The following is a 25,141-nucleotide window of genomic DNA, read 5'->3' as shown; positions in this document are numbered from 1 at the left end:
ATTCTCTCATAATTTACTCACCCTCATGCTATCCCAAATGTGTATGACTTTCTTTATTCTGCTGAGCACAAACAAAGATTTTTAGGAGAATATCTCAGCTCTGTAGGTTCGCCCAATGCAAGTGAATTGCGACCAGAACTCTGAAGCTCCAAAAAGCATATTAAGGGAGCATAAAAGTAATCTATATGACTCCAGTGGTTAAATCCATGTCTTCAAAAGCGATATGAGTGAGAAATAGATCAATGTTTAAGTTCCTTTTCCTCTAAATTCCCCTCCCTTACCAGCAGGTGGCTGTATGCATGAAGGATGTGAATCGCCAAAAACAATGAAGAAGAATGTGGAAGTGACAGTGAAAGTGGACATTTAAAGTAAAAATGACTTAAATATTGATCTGTTTCTCACCCACACCTATTATATCGCTTTTGAAGATATGGGTTTAAACACTGGAGTCTTATGGATTACTTTTATGCTGCCTTTATGTGCTTTTGGAGCTTCAACATTGAAAGTCCACCATTCACTTGCATTGTATGGACCTACAGAGCTGAGATATTCTTCTGAAAATCTTCCTTTTGTTCAGCAGAAGAAAGTAAGTCAGATATATCAGGGGTGGCATGAGGGTGAGTAAATGATCAGAGAATTTTCATTTTGGGGTGAACTATCCCTTTAAAATGTATATTAATGTATAATGAAAGTGTGTAGGCCTAAATTAGGTAAGATTTCCCACCGTTTATAATCACCTTTTTGCATTTTAAATGATCCTCACAAATGAGTTTTTAAAAGCATAAATATTCCACGTACCATGTGCATCATATCTGTGATTGCTCACATTTTTTATTTTTTTTTATTTTTTTTTTTGGCCAAAAATGTTTTGTTCACCAAAAAGTTATTCACTATGTTTTAAACACATTTAGCATTTTTAACAGTTAATCTAAGCATTAAGTTGAAATACACGTGTAGTCTCTTAATTACACACATTTATATAATTATATATAGCCTATAATTCACATATGTATAATAATATATACATATACACTTATATTTATTTATATTAAATTAGAAAAGTGATGTTTTATATAGTTTTAGATGAAATACAACATTATATGTACGTGTACACAAATGCATACATAATTGTATTTTTTATTTATTTTTCATGACTAATTTCTATATAGCTACATATAGAGAATTTTTTATTTTATCCATTTTTTTTTTATAGAGAACGTTTTATTATAACAATTTAACGACCAGGAGGGGGCGCTAAGCCAATATAAATTTGAATTGAATTTATATCTTACTTGCCTTCTAATATACTGAGGCTCTAATAATACTTTATGGAAATGAATAATAATTCAACTCAATATAGGTTAGCAGTTTAGCACATAAACATCTCAGCTCAGCAACCCGAATAATATTTTGCTCCGTTTTTTCTCCTCTCACAGCATAGCCATGCGTATACCTAGCTACATGTTAGGTGTAATTGTGCTTTTGCATTTAACGTGGCCTGTCTATATTATGAAGTTACGAACGAGCACTTTATAATGCTACATATATTATGCATTCAGTTCAGACCGCATGGGGATGCCCGTTAGTTGAAGAAGGATTTTTCACTGACTCAAATGGGGGATTACCTCATTTCCATAACATGATCAGAAGATGAGGGCGTGATAGACACTTCTGACGATAATTACCGCTATACCTTATATTGACGTCATAATGTGCTCCTCTCACTGGGTGATGGGCGAGTGGGTGTGTGTTCATTCATAAATACAAATATCTTTAAAACCCCCAAATTAAAGGGAAGACCGAGGAATCGCTTGCGAGCTCTTTGTCTCATGGACCACATGAATTATACTTAGGTGAGTTGGTCAGTTTGATCGTCATTCCTATATTGTTTCTGTGATCCTGGTCTAGTGCTGCGCGATCTCAAAATGACATCGTGCGTTATTGCAAATGATCATCTAAAATGCGGAGAGCGTATTCGAAAAGCCAGTGAGCAGTATTGGAAAACAGACATTGATTATTTTGTTTTTAAAATCGGTCTCGATAAAAAAATAAAATAAAAATAAATAAATAACCTTAACATTGCTAGGAATTAGAGAGAAAGTCTTCTTTGTGGCTTTAGAGCGCCTATCTATGCATGCTCAAACTCGCTAATGCGTATTCGGATAACGTTAACCGATATGAAAAATAAATCAAAATAAAATAGACAAACAGTGAATAATCTATGAGAAACGCTTATTAGGAATAGATATTTAAATGCCCTGTAGACCTATGCAGAGATTACCAAGGACAAGAAGTATCAGAAGAGCATGTTGCATAATATTACTGATCATTATAGTTATTTTCTACTGTGGCTTAAGGTTGAATTTGTATTCTCTTTTTTAAAATATGGACTTCATGGTGTAGAGTTATAATGCATGATGATCTTGAACTGTCCTCTGAAGAGAAAACACTGTAAAATATGGGTTGACAGTTAACTTACAAAATCGACTCACTCAAAATGTTTTATTTTTTTATTTTTTTATTTTTTTTTATTAAGATTTAAAGTTTCATAAAAATAAAAAAATCCATCAATTTGACTTGAGTAATCTTTAATAAAATAAAATAAATAAAAATAAAAAATGTAAGTTTTATGAATTATTAATTTTGTTAATTCAATTTGGTGGAATTTTTGTTGTGAAATTGAAATGTGTAAATGTTAAAAATAGGCTAATTATTATTATTATTATTATTATTATTATTATTATTATTATTATTATCAGTGTAAATTAACTGGTTTTAAATAATAATAATAAAAAAAATTAGATGACAGAATCAATCTGGCGACATTGGGTTACACCAGTTAAAGTAATCTGTAAAAGTCAGATCACATAAATAGCTCCTTTTCAGTTTTCATAGTGTCACAAAAGGCAAAGTCTGAAATATTCAAAGAGAAATCGCAGTTATATGGATCAGTAAACCAAAATAAAACTGACAATTTTCAGTTTTTAAAGTGTCTCAAACAGCAAAGTCTGAAATATAAAGAGAAATCGCTGTTAAGTGTATTAATAAAGCAAAATCATAAATACAAGAGAAGACTGGCAGCCTCAAATGTATTGAAACACATTCAAGGGGGGTTTAAATGGGTCCCTTGGGTTTGTTTTGAATAACTATTACTACTACTGTAACTAATAAGCAGCATTATGCTTCAGAGAAGCAAAACATATCTTTGAAATGCTTAATAGTGAAGATTCAAAGAGAGAGAGAGAGAGAGAGAGAGAGAGAGTGAGAGAGAGAGAGATGCTGTAAAAACAGGTAGGTGGGCAGAAGCTGAATGTGTATGCAGCAGAGGCTGAAGGCTTTACAGTCAGAACCTGCTCTTTCTCATTCACACACAAACACACACACACACACACTGCCTTCAGACATGGGAGAAAAGTCAGCATTGCAACATTGAAGAAACAAGGACAAGCACAAGCAGCATTCTGTTTGTCTAGCTGCTCAGGAGGTGAGTGTGTGAGTCAGAGAGGGCTTTTGTGGTTTCGCCAGAAAGCTGTGGCGTTAATGGTATTATCTAAGAAGGGGAACATATGCTGCCGGGCCTTTGCCGCTGGAAGCCAGAAACATCACCAGATAATGGGAAGGACAAAAGACGAAATGAAAGGGCTTTTTGAAGGGAAAGGGTGACATTGTTATGCAAACTGCTTTCTTTTGCCACTGTTGCATGTTTAAATTCCAGGATTGCAGATGTACTATGTTTATAAGCATTCATGTGCAAGATTTGCATGAATTATGAAAAATACTGTTGTTGGAGGCAGATTGTTTCTAGTATTGTATGATCATTTTGTAAAGAAACAGTTGGTTCTACTTTCTACACAAAAAATAAAAATTCTGTCATTATTTTCTCATCCTCATGTCATTCCAAAGACTTTCTTTTTTTTTTCTTCGGTAGAACACAAAAGGAAAATGTTCAAGCTGCTCTTTCCAATCAATGTGGATAGGGACCAGGAACAGCATGGTCACCATTCACTTTCATTGTTTGGAAAGAGCAGCTTGGACACTCTGCTAAACATCTGCTTTTGTGATGTACAGGAAAAAAAAAGTCATATGTTTTGGAATGACTAAATCATTTTGTGTTCCACGCAAGAAAGGAAGTCATACAGTCAGTAAGGCATTTACAATGGAATGAATGGGGCCAATCCGTAAACGTTAAAATGCTCAGTTTCAAAAGTATAGTCGCAAGACTTACACCTTATACAAGTTACATGATTTTAGTGTGATAAAATCACTTAATAACCTTATCTGTGTAAAGTTATATCCAATATTAACTTTGTGGCCATGACAACATAACACCATTAAACATTGTATTCGATTTTATTACAATAAAATCATGTTGAACAGATTTTATCATACTAAAATCATGTTAACATGGATGGTGTTTATGTCTTGTGGCTATACTTTTGAATGTTTTTAATGTTTATGCGCTGGCCCCATTTGCTTCCATTGAAAGTGACACTGTAATCACAAATAAATGAGTTTAATGGGACGAGTTTAAATAATTTTTTGTGGTAATCACTATTATGCTGTCTACTGAGCGTAACTTGTTTTGAAACTCTGAGCATTCCTTTAATGGAGACCTGGAATTCAGATTCTTCTTTTGTGCCATAACCAGCTTCAAAGCAGTCGCATGACTTCCTGTAATGTCTTTCTCAGGGGGGACACTCTCTCTGGCTTGGACCATGAGCAATGAGTCTGCCGTATGGACAAACCTAACAGAACACCCTACAGTAAGTCGACAGACCCCCTTTTTGCTTCTCCTTCCTGTGCTGGTTACTCCATTGTCTCTCTCTACAGTGCTATCTCCAGACATGCAAATAGAAAATATCCTGTTCTGTGTCCTTCCTAATTGGATCCACTGCGAGATCTAAGCAAATTAGTTCCTGCAAGAGAACTCTGAGTCAGGCCGAATCCATCGCACTGTCAGTCAATGTGATAGTTGCTTCCGAACCCAGAGTTACTGTCAGGAACTTCAATTACCGGCATAAGCAGCATCATTTGATTAGTTAGAAATACATCATGAAAGTGGACGAACAGTGACTAACTCAGGGATGTGCTTTCGAAAAGATCAAATTGTTTAGGAGCTTACATCCAAGGTTGATGTGGCTTAACAAAGAGAGATCACATGGCTTTGGCATTGACTCTCCTCAGCACTCTAAAAAACAGAGGTTCTTCAATGGTTCTTTGCACTTTTTATCTAGAACCATTTTAGTTGCACCCAAAATTGAAAATGCCCTCATTTACTCACCTTCATGTTGTTCAAACCCATATGACTTTCTTTCTTCTGTGTTGTGTTACGGCGACACCTAGTGGTGTGGATGTGTCAGTGCCATTGTAGAAATGTACTATTCACAGTCAGCCATGATTAGTTTAATCCATGAGGGAAAGTTTCCAATAACAGGGTGGTTACTGAGATTAAGTGAATAGAATTGGGCTTTTCAAGTGATCCAGTGTTGAGGAGTAAACTAATTTTACTAAAAAGTAGTGACGCTACTCCCTGAGGTCCACTAATAATGTCAGTAAAGTATTTTGCACCAAAACTGTCATAGTTTAATAATAAATGATAATTTTCCACCCTGTTTCTGGCCCTCTGACTGAAACGCTCGGTTTTGGCCTCAGCATCTCCTTTAAACTTCAGTGTAAATGCCCACTGTTCTGATTGGCTAACATTGTGCAGCCCCTCAAATTCAGCCATATTTGAAACTCAATCGAAAGAGAATAAACAAGCCCCACAACATTCTAAAACTACATTTCAGGGTTTACACATTACGGACATCCAACACATTACATCTCAAGCACGTCAGCACCACAGGTATTAAACTGTCATGACATATGAAATATACAGGAATGAAACTGTTTACTCACGATTTTGCAGGCCGGGTTCGTTGGAAAGTCTAAGTGTTTTTAACTGCCCCATTCTTCTTCAATAACACTTACTTTGCTACTCTTGATTCGTATTATGATTGGTTCACAAGCAGTCCATGCTGATATTCGCACACACAGTCAATAGCACAATGAAAAAGACACACACACATTGGTGCACTGAGGTGAAGATCGGCAGAATTGTAAATGACAAGATTGTAAATGAGATGGCTGGTGGAGTTGGGGGGGGGGGGGGGGTGGTACTTTCCAGTAACAATTTACATTTTGTCTAACCCTTACAAAATTAATGATGGTTTTACTATAGTTATATTGTAGTAACCATGACTATAGTAACACAATGTTTTTTTTTTTTTTTTCAGAAATCATTGTATTGATACAATTAACCATGGTTTTACTACATTAATATATGTTGTTACTATGGTTTTACCTCTTATACCATGGTTAAACTATGGTTACTGTAGTAAAACCATGGTTAAAATTCATAAGGGGATGTCACCCTAATTCATTTCATAATTATCAGAACTGATAAACTTGCAGATTTTAATAATTTCATCTATTTGTTATACAGTAGATCTACAAATATTTTCTTCTTTAATTAGCTTCAGTGTGGTTAGCCACATTTGCTAGTAGTTTGTAGTGTAACTAAATTTTTTGGAAAGAGTAGCTTGACCGTAGTTTAACTACTTTACGCTCTGAGTAGCTTGTAGCTTGGGAAGTTATGGTTTCAAAGTAGCTTCCCCAACATTGATGTGATTCTAACATGGCAGCCCCCATGAGGGGACCCTCTTCATGTAGAATAAAACAGCTTTTATAAGGTTTCTGAAATGACTGGAATCTTCATCTCATGTGAGTGGTCATGATTTTATACATATGTAAAAAAAATAAAAAATAAAAAATAAAATATTTAGAAGTAAAAATTACTAAGTGCACCTTTAAGAGTTCCCCAGTTCTCCTTTGAAAACATCTTTCACTCTTGCTCAGCTATGTTAAAAGCATACTGCCCCAGTGATTAATTGCACTTTGGCATTTACTGATTAATGCTTTGCAAAACTAGCGTGGATAAATCAGTCATCCTAATTGTCTAATTTAGAGACTAATAGACCTGCTCTTAATAAACAATAGTTTTTATGGCACTATCTGCTCTTCATCTAAACAATGACACCTGGGTAATTAGGACTATGTTCTTCTCCACCAATAATAAAATTGTATATTGTAAGAATAATTGTATGGTGCTACATGTCTAGCCTAAAGGTTGGTTCAGACCTTGTTCTTATGCACTTATTTAGCATTCTGCCCATTGAACGCCACTGTAGATGGATGGGCGAAGTTGACAGTTAACCAGGTGGTGAGACGAGAAGTGCTGTATGCCTTTGTGCTTTGATGTCTTTGAGGAAGAAACCTTTTGTCTCTTTATCCCTTATCTCCGTGGCATAGGTCTCTGCCTCTAGATCTTTCTAAACCTCTGGCATAGTGAACACTGCACTTAACATCTCAACTTGGAAACAAAAGCCCCCATACCTGGATCCTCCTCTCCAGGGGCCCAATTGCATGATCACTATAGGGGCACATAATGAACAAAGGGGCTTTCATGTGGAAACTGTCTCTGGCTTAAGTCTATTTCAGTAAAATGATAAGACTTAAGATTCTTCATTTCATTAGACCATTCAGTACCTCGTAGTTCTACAGTTTCAACCATTTATGGAATTGGAGTAACTTGGAAAATCTCGAATTCTAAATTGAAGTCATGGGATATTACTTACAGGGGAAATTTCCTTATAAGAATCCATTGTCTTCAGACTAGGGTTTCAAGCCTCCGAACTGATCGCTCTTTCTCTGGTGATTTCCTAGGAAGTCCCCCTGTCAACAGGGTCACAGAATGGCTATGTCCTCCTGCTGGTCCTCTTGTCCATCTTTGTCGGGGGGACACTGGTCCTGCTGTCTGTCCTTCTGATTCTCTGTCGCCACTGTTGTGAGGGGGACAGGCGTCATGCGTGGTAAGAAGAACCCCTTTTAGCCACCCATACATTGTCCTGTATGAACATCCTTGTTGGGTCTGGTAGAACATTCCTATATAACAATCAGATTTTAGGGTTAGGGTTTTTTTAAAACAACATTATCAATTGCATCTGATTTTAGGGGTAGGGTACAGAATAATTTTACTGAATTAGGTGACAGGAGGTTGAAAGTTCTGCTGCTGAAATCAGACTGTGCTTACTGAAATTCAAAATCTCTGATCCCCAGTGGCCGAAGCTGGAAGTGTTGTTGAACATATGGGCACATATACGCTCCAGTTTCCGGGTGAAATTTCCACAATGTGGCACCAAAAGCTAGATATATTTTTAGTTTTTAATGATGTAAGATAGTCAACAGGAATGCTTATGTAATTAACTCTACCCCCAACCCAAACCCCAACCCTAAACCTAAACCTAAGTGGAGTAAAACTGCCAAAATGCAACTTTGAATCGCACTCACCATGTGAACGCAATTCATTTCTGGTTCCCACAGAACCAGAACTTGTGTCTCTGAGGTTGAAATGCTAGATTTAATGAGGAAATCTCTGATTGGGGATGCCAATTGTCAGTCATTCGGCTGAATAGGGTCGATTTCAGGGTACACGAACTTTCGGAAGCAACATATCGATTTGAGCTTGAACATGTTGTTGGGCCAACAAAGGATGTTTATCCAAGACCATATCCTATTTGACTAAAAAATAGGAGACCATTGTTTGGTCAAACTGGCAGTCCCAACTTTAACACATGCCATTTACAGAGTCACCTCCCAATTTTCTTATTGGCCAATGTGCACCAGATGTGGACAGATTCTGTTTTGCTGTTTACATAGGAAACTGTTTAAAATGCTGAAACCTATTTTAATGATGTCTGTCATGTAGAAGGCTGATGCACTGTTTTACGTGTTTATTAACTCAGATGATGTATATTTTTATGGCCAACAATAAATTACACATCATATATAACCATCATACTGTATATGAAGTAAAAGTTCAACTAGAATAAACTGATGCTCTTGTGAAGCTTTCAATGCTCAGCCCATGAAATGTTTTCACCACACATTCGTCACAGCATGGCTGGTGAGGTGTAGAGTCTGCCTGCTCTCCAGGCAGCTGGAAGGAGTGCAGACTCGCTCAAATGACGAGTATAATGAGATCTCATAGCAGCCATCAGCCACGATAAATCACTCCTGGTGCGGGAGAGTGCACTCTTGCCGACAGACACCCTTTAAAACACACTCACAGTGCCACCATACACGGTGGCTAGACTTGGAAACTCATTTCCAGTTTCTCATTACCACGCAATGGCTTATGGCGAATTAAACTGTATATTGTTGTAATAAAGCCACTGTTGTTATTGCTCCAATCACATGCCATTTGTTTTGATGTCAGCATAGGTTTCAAATGTGAGTGAGAGTTTTTAAATGAAACTGTATAATTATGAATGAGTTAAGAGAGACTGACATGAATGTCAATTTGACGTAATACATGTTTGCATTGAAGGTTCATTCTTTGCCTCAGGGCTAGCGATGATGCAGAGAAAAGTAATACCACGTATATTGAGGAGGCTCAGCCAGTGCATGGTAAGAACTTCACCACCTCTTTCACCACATAGCAAGCAAATGCAGGATTGTTGTGATTTTTTATGTGCACATGAAAAATGTTAATGTAAACCTACACAATAATTTATGCTTTAAATATGACCACAGTTGCATGTGCACTGTAATGCTCCTTGCAACATATGAAGCTAATCCAAGGGAGTCTGTTCAATAACACTTTACTTGAAGCCTGTATATATAATGCATTATAATGGTATTCTAAATGCATTAATTCATAGTGACATATAATACTCCTTATAATCAGTATGTTCTTGTAAATAGTTCTACTAATACTCCAAGGTGAATACAGGAATAGTGGGACAACTGGCAAAGTGGGACACTCAAGCGTATTCATCAATCGTTTTCCATTACTAAAATTCATTATTAAGTTCATCTTAAACTAGAATGGGACGACACTGATGCAGCCATTTGTCACTCATTGCCCCTCTAGATTTTCCTAATGCCCTTATTTTCCTTACACAATTGCACTTTATCACATTTTACAGTGCAGTCTGTGTCCATATTTTAAAGAAAAGAAAAAAAAACACACGTCCTCTGGTATATAATCTGTCTCTCCCCACACAGAGATTACAATTCGCATTGATGAGTCAGACTGCCTGTCGGCAGCCAGCTCCCACGACATGGAGACGGAGCGTTTCCTCTCCACAGGCACCACCGGCCGTCGGGTCTCCTTCAACGAAGCGGCGCTCTTCGACCACAGCAAGAAGACGCAGGAGAAAGGTCGAAGGTCAGCCACCCACTCACTTATACCACCCACTCTAGACACACAGAGTGCCCAATTCACAGCAGATACTGCCACAGCAGTCTACAGCATTCATAATTCATTCATATATGCGTTTTGCAATCTCAAAGTCTATTGGTAGTTGACTTATAACATGGTCATTTTTTTTATGTTTATTTTTTTATAACCTTTTTCTTTTTGCAGTTCACTTGACCCTTAAATGCATGGGTGTTTCGCCAAACATTATTACATACCTCGGGTCTTTTGTGACCAATCATGTATGTCTTTCTGAAGTGGATCTACAAAATGCCCAGACAGTGTCAAATTTTCAAAACATTTTCAAGACAGTTAGAAAATAATAGAACAGAATGCTGTATATTCTGATGTGTAACGACAAATATAATATAATACAACAAATACAGAACAGGATTCATTACTTCCACAATTAAATTTCATGAGATGCAACTGGCTGTGAAACATATATTGAGCTACACATACACATAAGCTACACATATGTATTTTCACAGGCACTTTTTTATTCTAAATAGATACACAACTTACATAACTTCAGTAGTACACCCAAATCATACTGTTCATTTGTTACACTTGCTATAGTTTATTTCCATGTTGCTTCTTCATTTAATAGCAATGTCAAATGTAAATTAAGTCAGTCATTGTAACATCAGCATCACCTTCAGTAAGAAATGGCATGTATAATATGTATGAGTACATGCATATGGAATACAAATAATTCACCACTGTCACACAGAAAATCGACATGATATAGTAGTCATTTTTATGAATATAGTACTCATCTATCTTGTAATAAACAAATAAATATATATCCAGTGATAGTAAACTTATATCGACATGAAATATTCATAACAATATGATTTATGGAAGTTAAAAAAGTAACAATATTACATATCTCAGGTCTTTCATAACCCTATACACTTTTGGTAACTAAGCAGTTATAAAAATGTTATATTTAGCAATTTTGCCATTTATTTCTAGTTACACTATTAGAAGAGAATGGTTAAGGAATATTAAAGAGGTGTGGGCATAACTCCCAAAAAATTATTAGGTACAGGGGGTGGAATGACAAAATTCAATTTAATTTACCTCAATTTAATTTAATTTTTCAGTAAAAATCACTGAAAGCACCTTTAAATATTAAAGAGGAATTCACGTATAGCCTACGTTTGTAACAAACTGTACCTATTTCTTTGAAGATTTTTCTTAACATACCAGTCACTATCACGTTAATCCAGTATATAGAATGTACACATTTACAGTCCCTTTGTTCTAGGAAATATCGTGCTGTTCAATCCACCAACGTGCTGTTGCATATGTTTTAACCTCTCCCCGTTCTGTCTGATCTCAGGTACACGCTCACGGAGGGCGACTTCCATCACTTAAAGAACGCGCGGCTCACCCACCTCCACATCCCTCCCCCCGCCCTCCAGATACTCACCATCCACGAGTGTGAGTCATCAGAGAACAATATTGCCATGGCAACGCGCCCCGTTGCTAAATCCAGCCTCTCAATTTTTCAGGTGATAGCCACATTGCTTTGCTAAAAGGAGTTAGAATATGATGCCACTCATTACAAGGGCAGCATGAGATCTCATTTTTTTCTAGGTCAGTTAAGAATGTTGAGGTCATAATGGATAGTCCTATAGGGATAGTTTCCCCACCCAAAAATTAAAATTCTGCCTTCATTTACTCACCCTTATTCTAAAATAATTTAAACACAAATCAATATTTCATGTCCATTTATTTATCTTGGTATATAGTTAAGTAATAAGTGGGATATTGTACAGTCAGGTGGTCGTTGTTGCAAAATAAATCTCTTTAGGATGATACAAGACCATCTGATTGTACAATATCCCTTACATAGAACTTAAGTTTCTCCTATGACATCAGGCTGTGAGTGATGTCATTGGAGAACCTTTATTTTTGAGAGTGTAGGCCAATTTTTAGTTGAATGACTGCATAATTGTGTTTTTTACCTTTGTGTGTAGTAAATGCTTGCATAATAAAACAGCACTTGGTGTATATAATAAATCACACATAATAAATCACAGCCGCCAGTGTGTTCACTGCCCAAGACTGCCCTGACCAGCCGGAGTCTCAGTCCCAGCTCTGCTCTTCCTGGAGACACTCTCAATTCTATAGTGGACACAAAGTTCTGTGAGAGCAGTGCAGTACCCGGTCCTGAGCCCACCAGCCCCTGTCTAGTGAGTAACATTACATATACACACTGATAGACTGATATCATATGCAGTTCTGCATGATACTTACAAAACGCAATCCACATGAATACAAAATGATTAAGTTAATTTGAGTCGCAGCTGCATAATATGGCCTAAATAATTTTGCAGCTTTTTTTTAACCAGAGTTTGAAATTTTTTTTATTTTTTATTTTTATTGTTTTAAAGTATCATTTATTGTTATTCTCTTTTCTTTTAAATTCACATTTTGCACTGTAAATTTTTTTTTTTTTCAATCAGAATACTTATCTTGGGTTTCCAGTAATTATACAGTATCTAAACATCATAAAAACAAGGGACAATTACTTGAAAAGCATGACATAAGGCATTAAGTGTTGTTTTCAGGTACACCTTTAAAAGATTTAGTGAGGTTTATAGCTTAAACAAGAAAAAAAAAAAAAAATCCAAATGGGGTAAGATGTGCCAATGGGGTAAGATGTGCCAATTTTAAGCCTAAACCTCACAAAGTTTTGTTAGATTTCTCAGAAAGCAAGACTTAGGGGTGAATCACTGAACAGTTGCAGTACTTTTGCATATAGTACTTCAGCACAAAACCTGCGTCTTATTCAGCAACCACCTGCAATCTAGTTTAAGCAGGCACTATCAGCGCTGAATACTGCGTCTTGAGTATTTCAGCTCATTGTCATTGTCATTCCTTTCTGCACAAACACATCTATTTTTATAAATATGTCTATAAACACTGCGCTATTACCGCCCGAGGAAAGCAGGCTGTAACAGAATGTTTTCTAAAAGAGATGTTGGTGTACATTTTCTCTCGATAATGGCAACAGTAATTCATCAAACAATGATCAAATGGTTACGAAAACATTATCACGCTTTTACCAGGCACAGTTTTTTATTAGTGTCTTCCCCCTTTAAAAGTTTGCATAAGTTTGCTTCTCAAGTAAATGTATCTGGTTTCAAGGATATTTAGATATTTTTACAGGAAAACAAGAAAAAAAATTCAGATTAAGAAATATATTTTTTTTTTTGCAGTGGAGATGAAAATTTGTATTTCACTGGTTTTAATTATATAAATGATATTATGTAATTATTATGTAATAATGCAAACAAAAACAGATGGAAGTAAGAGGAGGGGTCGCTAGGAACACAGGCATCATCGGTAATGGTAGAGACGACACGTCTGCCTCAGCCACAGCCCTGCCGTCTTCTGGAGGGGCTCCACAGGGGCCCATGCTGCAGTTCTTCACGAAGCTCCGTCGGCATGCCAGCCTGGAGGGAGCGAGTCCCTATTTAAAGATCAAGAAATGGAAGTTTGACAGCACCCAAAGGGCTTCAAGTCTGGACATGAGAGGTGAGTGACACATCCATGGTTCTTGCAAGTCACTAATTTGAATCGACTGGCTGCATTAATGGAATTGATTCCTGTGAATATTGCTTTTATTCTTCGTCAATAGATATGTGGAAACAGGGATATTGAAAAGATGTGGTAAACTGGTTATGCTGAATATAATGACCCCTCAGTCACCAGCAAGTGGCTCTTTACAGACAATGATATGCATGCTGTTGTGTTAGACGGGCAGGCAATGAAAGTGTCATAGACTGTGTTAAACAAATGCCTTGTATTACATTATTACAAATGCAAATGCAAAAAAAGTTCTGGCATAATTTACTTTTGTCCATGGAACACAAAAATACATATTTTGAGGAATGTTCACGCTGCTTTTTCCCCTCCAATGAAAGCAGATAGTGACCTGAGACCAAATTACAAAAAGAACAAAAAGCACCATAAAGGGCCATCAACCCTTAACGCATTTTTTCGTCCATCTGCGCTCTTTTTCCACACAGGAGTGTGACGGTTTTTAGAAGCTATGTCAGATGAAAAGAAGATACCTGCGTTCTGTTGTATGCGTTGTACTGTGTCTAGTTTTATTTAGCGAATGAAAGTGTTCGTCTGGAAAAAAACCCCTATAAATGGTCAATATGACTTTGGCACTATATTCCAAGACTTCTGAAGTCATGCAATTGATTTGTGAGAAGAACAGAATGAAATTTAGGTCATTATTCACGGATAAACTTCCCCTCCATTGACACGCAAGAACCAGTGGTCTTGGATATCATTGATAACATCAGTTCTGGCACAGCGCATCTTGTCGTGCTAAGTTTAAATATGTGTATACGTGTATAAGATTTGAGACCTATGACAGAGGGGAAATTTATCAAATTCAACAGAAAGAAGATTGGAATAGCATGAGGGTGAGTAAGTGATGAGAGAAGTTTTATTTTTGTTTATATTTTCTGAATTGAATTTAGAATTCAAAGACAATTTGTGAATTTAAATTGTGTAATTTCACGATTCCATTCCCACCTCTTCTACCTAAGCTTTGTGTACTGTACCTATAAATGAATGTGGTAAAAAAGCCCAAATTAAAAGTTTGTGCAACAAACTTTCTGAAGTAAAATGTTTGATATTAATCTGCGTAGTATCTTATCTGATGTGACTGAATGAATAAATAAATTAATGAATGCATAACATGAATGAACATGGATGAATGAATGAATGAATGAACAAACATACATGAATGAATAAGAATAAAAGAATGGACGTGAATAAATAAACATGAACGAACATGAAAGAATGAAGACGAATCAATGAACATGAATGAATGAATGGATATGAGTGAATGAATGAGCGAATGAATGAATGAACATGAATAAATGAATGAATTAATAAACATGAATGAACATGAATGAGTGAGTGAGTGAACAAATATGAACGAATGCTGCTTTTTGGTTACAGTATTTAAATATGAAATATCTTGATTTATACCCTCTCAGGTCTGTCAACAAAAAAGGAAGTAAGATAACACTACTGTAGAAATGGAAGCACGGAAAGTGTTATAAACCTTTGAAGCGATCCGTTTCCTAGCCTTAGGGGATGCAAAGCAATATTGAATGTTTCTTTGCTTTTCATTTAGCCTGTGTGTTGTGCATTACCTTGAAAAATTATTGAAGACCTTAATAGAGGTTTATTGCCTTCATGTAGCAGACTCAGTCAGACACAGAGTTTGGCTTTTGTGTGCGCATGTACCAAACTATAGAATATTATCACAGCCAAGGCAGAGCTGTTGTATTTGGATGCCAAGACTCGCTCTCAAGCAGATGGCCGGTTGACGCAAGGCTCTTCCCTTCCAAAGATTTTTTTTTTTAAACGAGAGACAGAGAAAGATTGCGTCCCAAGATCTTTTTAATAGTTTAATTCTTTAAAAGAAAAATACAGTTACATTTATTAAAGCCATGCTCTCTCTTTTATGAAGTACCCATATAGATGCCCATGCTAACTTATTAGATAGCTATTATGTTATTAATATGTTGCAAATTATTGCTTTTTTAAAGATGAACTGAATGCATTAAGACCTAATGCTACATTTTGAAGGGAAAAAAATATATTGTGGGGTTAAAAATGTAGTTAATGAAAATGCTTCTAATTTGCATTTTTCTATTTTTTTTTCTCACCTTTTCTCCCCAATTTGGAATGCCCAATTCCCAATGCGCTCTAAGTCTTCGTGGTGGCGTAGTGCCTCAATCCGGGTGGCAGAGGATGAATCTCATTTGCCTCCACGTCTGAGACCATCAATCCACACATCTTGTCACATGGCTTGTTGAGCGTGTTACCGCAGAGACATAGCATGTGTGGAGGCTTCACGCTATTCTCCGCGGCATCCACACACAACTCACCACGCGCCCCACCGAGAGCGAGAACCACATTATAGTGGCCACGAGGAGGTTACCCCATGTGACTCTACCCTCCCTAGCAACTGGGCCAATTTGGTTGCTTAGGAGACCTGGCTGGATTCACTCAGTACGCCCTGGATTCGAACTCGCGACTCCAGGAGTGGTAGTCAGCATGTCTACTCGCTGAAATAGTGCAGAATCTTAAATATTTAAATATTTTATCTAATGTTTTTATCCTAAAACGTTCTGTTTATGTCTGTTGTTGTCTCTAAAAATCAATGTGGGAGGGAGAATGTTTGCGAGAATCGATTAGCAGAATTATTTTCTGAGACAGTTCATATCAACTGTGGGTGTGCAGTCTGGCTGCTTTTTGCCTTGTTGCAAACCTTCAACAAATCCAAGTATTGATAAGTTGTATTCATGTCGTCCCCAAAGGCTCTCCCAAACGAAGGCAGTTCCAGAGGCAACGTGCAGCCAGCGAGAGCATGGACCAGGAAGAACATGAAGCCCATCATATCGACCTCATCCAGTACATCGCTCGCACCAAGGATGTTACCTACTGCCCAACCCGGCCCAGCCCACGCCTCCTATCTTCCCCTTCCACACCCCCATCCTCCCTCGGCAGGTATCTTTAATTGCCTCGCCCATGCATTCACTATAGCAACCATCTGCCTCCTCATGCCTCATGCAGCAGACTCCATTCCATGCTGGATTGATCTCAGTGTGCTGATAGCATTGCCTTATCATGGCATCCTCTGCTTATTTACAGTTATATCTTGAAGAGAGAGTGCCAAAATAACATTGCTTTGTAATATAAGATGCAGCAAGCATTTTGCTTCCTTGAATTTAGGTAAATACCATATTGGTACCTTTTGGTTATTTTAGCAGTTGGTTTGCATTTTCCCATATGTTTTTGCATAATGGTCTAGGAAAGTCAATATGCATGGTTTTCACCATTAGAATATTTGTTTATATTTGCTTACTTATTAAGACTGACTTGAACGTATTTGCAGCTGCGAAGTGGTCTCCTCAAATAAACCATCACAGAGTGAGTCAATACCATCTGTGCACGAATCAAGGCATCTGTTTTAACACCTCTGAGTCTGGGCATAAAGCTCTCATGAAATAGAAAAATAAACAAACAAAATACACTATATTGCCAAAAGTATTCGCTCATCTGCCTTTAGACGCATATGAACTTAAGTGACATCCCATTCTTAATCCATAGGGTTTAATATGACGTCGGCCCACCCTTTGCAGCTATAACAGCTTCAACTCTTCTGGGAAGGCTTTCCACAAGGTTTTGGAGTGTGTTTATGGGAATTTTTGACCATTCTTCCAAAAGCGCATTTGTGAGGTCAGACACTGATGTTGGACAAGAAGGCCTGGCTCGCAGTCTTCGCTCTAATTCACCCCAAAGGTGCTCTATCGGGTTGAGGTCAGGACTCTGTGCAGGCCAGTCAAGTTCTTCTACACCAAACTCGCTCATCCATGTCTTTATGGACCTTGCTTTGTGCACTGGTGCGCAGTCATGTTGGAACATGAAGGGGCCATCCCCAAACTGTTCCCACAAAGTTGGGAGCATGGAATTATCCAAAATCTCTTGGTATGCTGAAGCATTCAGAGTTCCTTTCACTGGAACTAAGGGGCCAAGCCCAGCTCCTGAAAAACAACCCCACACCATAATCCCCCCTCCACCAAACTTCACAGTTGGCACAATGCAGTCAGACAAGTACCGTTCTCCTGGCAACCGCCAAACCCAGACTCGTCCATCAGATTGCCAGACGGAGAAGCGTGATTTGTCACTCCAGAGAACGCGTCTCCACTGCTCTAGAGTCCAGTGGCAGCGTGCTTTACACCACTGCATCCGACGCTTTGCATTGCACTTGGTGATGTATGGCTTGGATGCAGCTGCTCGGCCATGGAAACCCATTCCATGAAGCTCTCTACGCACTGTTCTTGAGCTAATCTGAAGGCCACATGAACTTTGGAGGTCTGTAGCGATTGACTCAGAAAGTTGGCGACCTCTGCGCACTATGCGCCTCAGCATCCGCTGACCCCGCTCTGTCATTTTATGTGGCTGTCATTAAGTTGCTGTCATTCCCAATCGCTTACACTTTGTTATAATACCACTGAGAGTTGACTGTGGAATATTTAGTAGCGAGGAAATTTCACGACTGGACTTGTTGCACAGGTGGCATCCTATCACAGTACCATGCTGGAATTCACTGAGCTCCTGAGAGCGGCCCATTCTTTCACAAATGTTTGTAGAAGCAGTCTGCATGCCTAGGTGCTTCATTTTATACACCTGTGGCCATGGAAGTGATTGGAACACCTGAATTCAATTATTTGGATGGGTGAGCGAATACTTTTGGCAATATAGTGTGAATTTGACATAGACCCACACTGACAGAAACATGATGAACAAGATGTTATGCTACTGTATGTTGTGGTATTTTCTATCACTGTAAAAATTAAAAGATACTCGAGGCACCATTTAGGGTTCCTCAGCTGCCACACTGGGGGAACTCTCTGGAGATCCTCCAGACACCCTTTAAAAGGTATCATATTTATGGTATTCTACTACACCCTCAATTATCCTATTTACAGTATGTCCTTAAGGAACCTAATTATATATTTCAAGCTCCTCAAAGCCTTTCCCAAATGATGAAGTTACTGACGGAACTGTTGACAGTCCTTTGAGTTCTTTAGAATTCTTGTAGGAACTAAGGGTAAGTTTTTCAGAGAACTGAAAGGGTGTCTGCTAGCCTTTTTCCACTGACATGGTTCGGGTTCCTGGGCCAGTGCGAATTCTCGAACTGTTCCGTGCATTTCCACTGCAGAAAAGGCCATTCCGGGGCCGAAAACCTGGTTCCACACTGTCCCCTTGCTGGTCTCTATGCAGGAACCGATTACGTCAGGGGACAGAGGGCGGGATAATGTTTCATCACCATGGTAATGACTTCAAAGATATTAGTCATTAATCTTAACCTTAACACTTACTTAGTTTACTAATCTTAAACCATGACCTGCACTGCACATAAATAATTAATATTGGCATTATATTCATGCTGGTTAGCCAGAGAGGAACTGGCCCCCACAGTGAGCCTGGTTTCTCCCAAGGTTATTTTTCTCCATTAACCAACATCTTATGGAGTTTTGTGTTCCTTGCCACAGTCACCTTCAGCTTGCTCACAGGGGTTCTAAATACAATTATTATTTATTTATTTAATTTTATACACAATTTAAAATCATATTTAATCAAACTACAAGACTTTATAGATATTACAGTTTACAGCTTACAATTTTTGTTAATGCATGATTTTCTGTAAAGCTGCTTTGAAACGATGTGTGTTGTGAAAAGCACTATACAAATAAAAATTGACTTAACTTGAAAATTATCAGACATCAAAAGCATTCAGGTAACACAACGAAAGGAGTGCTCTACTTGCAATATGGTATTTACGGATTTTTGACCAGCTACTCACTAAGTTTGGAAGATCGCGGCTATCTTTTAAGTAAAACTCAATCAATAATATTATATGCTATGGCAAAAATCCAAATACAACCATCTGCTACACCAATGTTAATAATGATTCCACTGTAACAGTTTACAGAATTTAGCAAGTTAAGCCATAGTTTATTCAATATAATGTAATTACATTAAATCAATCAAATCAAATCAAATCACTTTATTGTCACACAGCCATATACACAAGTCCAATGGTGTGTGAAATTCTTGGGTGCAGTTCCGATCAACATAGCAGTCGTGACAGTGATGAGACAGTACCAATTTACAATAACATCAAATTAACACAATTTAAACATCTGTTATACACATAATTACACTCAACAATATACAAATAATAACATACACTGTACAGTATACAATACGCTGTTTTTTTTTTTTTACTATATAGATACACATTATTCAATAAAAATTAAAAATAAAAATATATAAAAAAAGTATATATATATATATATATATATAGAATGTACAGTATTGTACTGTATTGACATTCAGGCTGTCGGTTGATAGTCAGTTGTTAAGAGAGAACATAATATAATAATAATAATATAATTTATGACAGTCCGGTGTGAGATATAAGAGTAAGGGTAATAAAGTGCAGTGCTGATGTATTTTGATCGTGGGAGATCAAGAGTTCAGAAGTCTGATTGCTTGGGGGAAGAAGCTATCATGGAGTCGGCTGGTGATAGCTTCTTCTGTTGTCTAGCTGGTGATAGACAACATTACCTGTCGTCTTTAGCATAGATGTTGTCTCTGGCAATCTTTCTGAGCAATGTAATAACGATGGAATGTATTAATCTCTATGTTTAAATATGTTCTCAAAAACAAGAGTAAAAGCTGTATACAAACACACTGTGACGCTCTATGTTTGTTTATGTTTGAGGTAGTCACGTGAAACTACCACGTAGACAGAAACCCGTTATGTCACCGTTCGGCTCTCAGGTCAGTGGAAAAGCGCGGCCGGTTTACGATAGGCTCCAGATTTCCCCAGTCATGAACCAGCGGAGCACAGGCTTGGCACGAGAACAATCACAATTTCGGTCGAAAAAGGCTATGCAAGATCTCCAGAAGGTTCTGCTGATGTGACAGCTGAAGAACCCCAAATGGTACTTCGAGTATCTTTTAATTTTTAAAGTGTATGTTTCAGAACATTAGTTTTTTTGACTTTGTAAATGTGCTGCTCTCTGCAGGTTAGAGGTGGAGGTGATGGTGGAGCCCAGCTACAGCGGAGCAATGGGCCCGGGGGTGATCAGCCTCCCCTTCAAGCCCCCTCCGGATGAGAGTCTTGGAATGGGCTGTTGCCAGGACAGCTTAGAACCTCAGACCTTGTACCGTGATATTTGGACTCTTCGTGCCTCTCTTGAGCGGTATATCTCCTCCGATCAGAGCAGCAACAATGACAAAGACTCAGTCCGTAGTGATGCAGACAGCATATGTTCTCTGGGGGGTAAAATGGAGATGGGAGGGCTGCCTAAATACCCTTCACAGGATATTGGAGATGAGATGGAGAGGGATGCCGACTTGCCTGTAGACAAAGTTCTTGAGAAAGGACACAAGCAGGATAGTTTAGATTCTGAACGGGGAAGTGACGGAGAGTCAGGAACCCGCAAGCTTCAGCAAATGGACAGTGGTTATGCATCTATAGAAGCTCCTTCACGAGCTCCTGAGGTGCTACGGCTGTTTGGAAGCAGCAGTAGCAGTAAAGATGGTTCGGCTGTGGAGCGCAGGCAATTCTTCAGTTCCGGATGCAAGGGGACGGTGTGTGAGAGCTTTGACACGGACATCTTTGATGAAGAACTGGAAGAGGAACCTGCAGGTGCTAGTGGTGGCGTGGATGGAGTGGAAACCGACGAGAGTACAATTTTGCAGTCACCCTACGGCCAGATGTTCACTCAACGTGACACTCAGCCTCATCCTCCTGTCCTCTCTCGGCGTGACTACAGCATTGATGAGAAAACAGATGCACTTTTCCATGAGTTCTTGCGGCATGATCCACAATTCGATCTGCAGGAGTCTCCGCTACATTCCAAGCATCGTTCCCACGTGCACCTGCGCAAACAGTGGCAGCGTTCCAAGCAGTACAGTGACCCCGGCCAGCGCTTCCAGTCCTCTTTTGACCGGTACCGCACTCCTCTCCGTCGTGGTGAAACTGTCAACTATCCTCTAGAGACTAGCTACCACAGCACACTCCCACAAATTATTAGCGCACCCAATGAAGAGAGCAGCGAAGGTGCGACCAGCACTCCCAAAACACCCAAGGCAGAACAGGACACTGCTAGTCAGGATACTTCTACTAATATTGACCCTGCATCAGCAAAGGACACCAAGATATCTTTCAGCACTGACAGCAGTTGCACCATTAATGAAAAGGAAGTTCTTGAGGCATCGCTGACCCCTTCAATGACTGACACTGCTGGGGAGCAATCATTGGGCCTGGAGAACTCTAGAAAAGCGCCACTACCCCCTGAGCCTCTGGAAGAATGTCTGCCAAAACAGCTTTCTGAAACAAGCTACGGCCCACAGACAATCACAGAAGAGCTGAGCGACAAACTAGCAGCTACCCTTGAAGAACGGCTATACTCTGATCGCCGCAGAACCAGGGAACAGCCTGAGTGTAGTGCGGTGACTGTGACCTACACATCGCCTGATCACAATCCAGTGTAGCATGTGGCTCCTTTCACCTCCTCGCACAGGGACACTTCACATCAACTACAGTTCCAAAGTTTTGATTGCTTTTAAGCTTCGATCTGGAACAGGTTTGCAATGGTCATTTCAATCATTGTCATGTCCTAGATGGTGGTAGAGACGTTTCTTCCATGCCCAAAGTTAAATATATGGAGATTAGGGTTCATAACTCAAATGGCTCAACATACCAAGTCTTTAACAAATGAAATGTCAAGTCTTTGTTATTAAAGCACCCATTTAGATACTTGTTTGACAGCCAATATTTTCTCTGCACTAGATAATCCACTGTGAAATTGGGTGCTATTATAATTAAGATTAATTATATTTCTAAGTGCATGAATTATACTGCAATGCTGCCTATCTGGATGTCTGTTAATGAATTATTTGACCTATTTTAAAACACACAGGATAGCCCTCCATTCAGTTTGATATGGTTATTTTGCTTTCTAAAGTTGTGGTAAATTGAAATACTATTTATTATTGGAATTTAAGTTTTTACTGGGTAGCCAGACCTGCTGTCCAATTTTGTAAAATCAAATTTAAAAACCAAAACAAAAAAACATTCTTTAATCCTCTAAAATATATATGTCATAAAGCCTGTGTTCCAAATGATTAACAATCTGTCAATGTGATCGCCATTCAAAAACAACAGCGTTACCTTTGTTCTATATGCTCCTTGTTGATTAATGTCTTTATTTATCTGAAACACCATGGCATAGGTCCAGTTCCTTATCAAATATAGCTTTTGCTTCACAGTGTTTGAAATCTGAGTAAAATTATATGAAATATGTGTGGGGTTAGCTGCACTATAACATGAGGTATGTTAGCTTGTTCCCCAAATTCGATAAAGTATTAAGTGTCCTTTATTATATAATTACAAATCATTATTTTATAATTGAAGTACTGAATGGCTAAAACTGCCTCTTTGTGAGAGACTGTAATTTTATGTCCATTGTATCATTATTATTATTATTGTGCTTTTCACCATTTAATTATATCATTTGTTATGCATTGTTGATTTTATCTGTGAGAATGAGAAATAGAGTGAACTATTTTTGAGTGCATAGTGCCAAATTGTCATGTTATACTTGGATCAAATGCCAAGACACAAAGAAAACACAGTCCTGCAAAATAAGGATTGTAGTATCCTTGTTTTTGTACACACAGATACGCCTCTCTAAGGGTTCAATCAGGCCTGTGCCATCCTGAGACATTTTCATTAATTTGAGGAGGGCATGTCTTGTCTTGCATGTATTTCACTGAATTCTGTGTTCATTAGTACAACCACAATTCTGAAGAGGTGGGATGCTGAGATGCTTATAAAAACATAAAGGAGTGATTTGTAAATTATATTCACCCTTTGCCATATTGAAAGCACTACAACTACACATTATATGATGTTTTACCATGTGAATTTCATTGTTTTGTTTTTTTATGTACAGTAATTTCAAATCAGATGATTGCAACATGCTCCAAAAAAGTTGAGACAGGGGCAATTTAAGACTAATAACAATTTGACGAGTTAAAATAATAAGACAATGTGAAACAGGAGATGTTAAACAGGTGAGGCAATTGTGTCATAGTAGGATCATTCGAGACTTGTCAATTTGCCAACAGATGATTCAACAAATAATCCAGCACTTTGAGAACAATGTTCCCCAAAGACAAATTGGAAGGATTTTGGGCATTTCACCCTCTACAGTGCTCAATATAGTTAAAAGATTAAAGGAATCTGGTCAAATCTCGGTGCGTAAAGGGCAAGACGAAAACCACTTCTGAATGCGTGCGATCTCCGATACCTCAGATGTCACTGTCTCAAAAAATATCATACATCTGTAATAGATATCATGAACATGGGCTTGGGATTACTTTAGTAAACCTTTATTAGTCAACCCCATTTACCGCTGCATCCACAGATGCAAGTTAAGACTTTACTCTGCAAAGCAGAAGCCCTACATCAACACTGTCCAGAAGGGCTGCAGACTTCTCTGGGCTCGGTCTCATCTTAGACGGAAAGTAGAACAGCGGAATCGTGTTTCTGGTCTGATGAGTCCACATTTCAAATAGTTTTTGAAAAACATAGCCATCGTGTTCTCCGGGCCAAAGAGGAAAAGGACCATCCAAGCTGTTATCAGCGTCAGGTCCAAAAGCCAGTGTCTGTATAGGCCAGGGGTGTGTCAGTGCCATTGGCATAGGTGACTTGCACATCTGTGAGGGCACCATTAATGCAGACAAATATGTAACAATTTTGGAGCAGCATATACTGCCAGACAGCACCGTCTTTTCCAGGGATGTCCCGTAATTTTCAGCAGGACAACTTCAAACCATATACTGGCTGAATAAGCAGAAAGTGTGGGTACTAGATTGGCCTGCCTGTAGTCCTGACATCTTCAATTGAGGATGTGTGGCACATTATGAAGCGCACAATACGTCAACAAAGACCCCGTACAATTGTGCAGCTGAAGACCTGCATAATGGATGAATAGGGGAAAAAAAACTCCACTTTTTAAACTTAACAAACTTGTGTCTTCAGTGCCTAAATGCTTAATAAGTGTTATTAGAAGAAATGGTGATGTTTCACAGTGGTAAACACTCGACTGTCCCAACTTTTTTGGAGCGTGTTGCAATCATCTGATTTGAAATAACTGCACATAAAAAAAAAAAAAAAAACAATGAAATTCACAAGGCAAAACA

The 25,141-nt window shown here is 38.3% G+C and overlaps 1 protein-coding gene across 4 annotated transcripts; it reads left to right on the top strand.

Annotated features, from left to right (window-relative positions):
* The first annotated feature begins 1,720 nt into the window (after positions 1 to 1,720).
* On the top strand, positions 1,721 to 25,141 carry LOC127439192 (voltage-dependent calcium channel beta subunit-associated regulatory protein-like). Of its 4 annotated transcripts, none has more exons than XM_051695333.1 (10): positions 1,721 to 1,853; positions 4,690 to 4,763; positions 7,765 to 7,910; positions 9,446 to 9,507; positions 10,108 to 10,270; positions 11,649 to 11,820; positions 12,352 to 12,504; positions 13,618 to 13,852; positions 16,669 to 16,858; positions 20,953 to 25,141. In XM_051695333.1, the coding sequence occupies exons 2-10, from the start codon at positions 4,716 to 4,718 to the stop codon at positions 22,424 to 22,426; spliced, it is 2,643 nt and encodes an 880-aa protein (XP_051551293.1). In that variant the 5' UTR covers positions 1,721 to 1,853; positions 4,690 to 4,715; the 3' UTR covers positions 22,427 to 25,141. The 4 variants fall into 4 exon arrangements, with proteins under 4 accessions (XP_051551293.1, XP_051551290.1, XP_051551291.1 ...); XM_051695330.1 differs by having other exon boundaries at positions 9,428 to 9,507; XM_051695331.1 differs by lacking the exon at positions 1,721 to 1,853 and adding an exon at positions 3,387 to 3,484 and having other exon boundaries at positions 9,428 to 9,507.

This window comes from Myxocyprinus asiaticus, chromosome 50 (assembly GCF_019703515.2).
Source record: "Myxocyprinus asiaticus isolate MX2 ecotype Aquarium Trade chromosome 50, UBuf_Myxa_2, whole genome shotgun sequence".
Classification (NCBI taxonomy): domain Eukaryota; kingdom Metazoa; phylum Chordata; class Actinopteri; order Cypriniformes; family Catostomidae; genus Myxocyprinus; species Myxocyprinus asiaticus.
Note: the sequence above shows the minus strand (reverse complement) of the source record. Positions and strands in the feature narration are given on the sequence as shown.

Excerpts from the sequence above, each read along its gene's own strand:
- LOC127439192 (XM_051695330.1), top strand. The coding sequence starts at position 4,716 with ATGAGCAATGAGTCTGCCGTATGGACAAACCTAACAGAACACCCTACA. Across the intron at positions 12,505-13,617 it reads AGCCCACCAGCCCCTGTCTA|ATGGAAGTAAGAGGAGGGGT; the intron begins GTGAGTAACATT and ends AAACAAAAACAG. Across the intron at positions 16,859-20,952 it reads CCCCCATCCTCCCTCGGCAG|GTTAGAGGTGGAGGTGATGG; the intron begins GTATCTTTAATT and ends TGCTCTCTGCAG.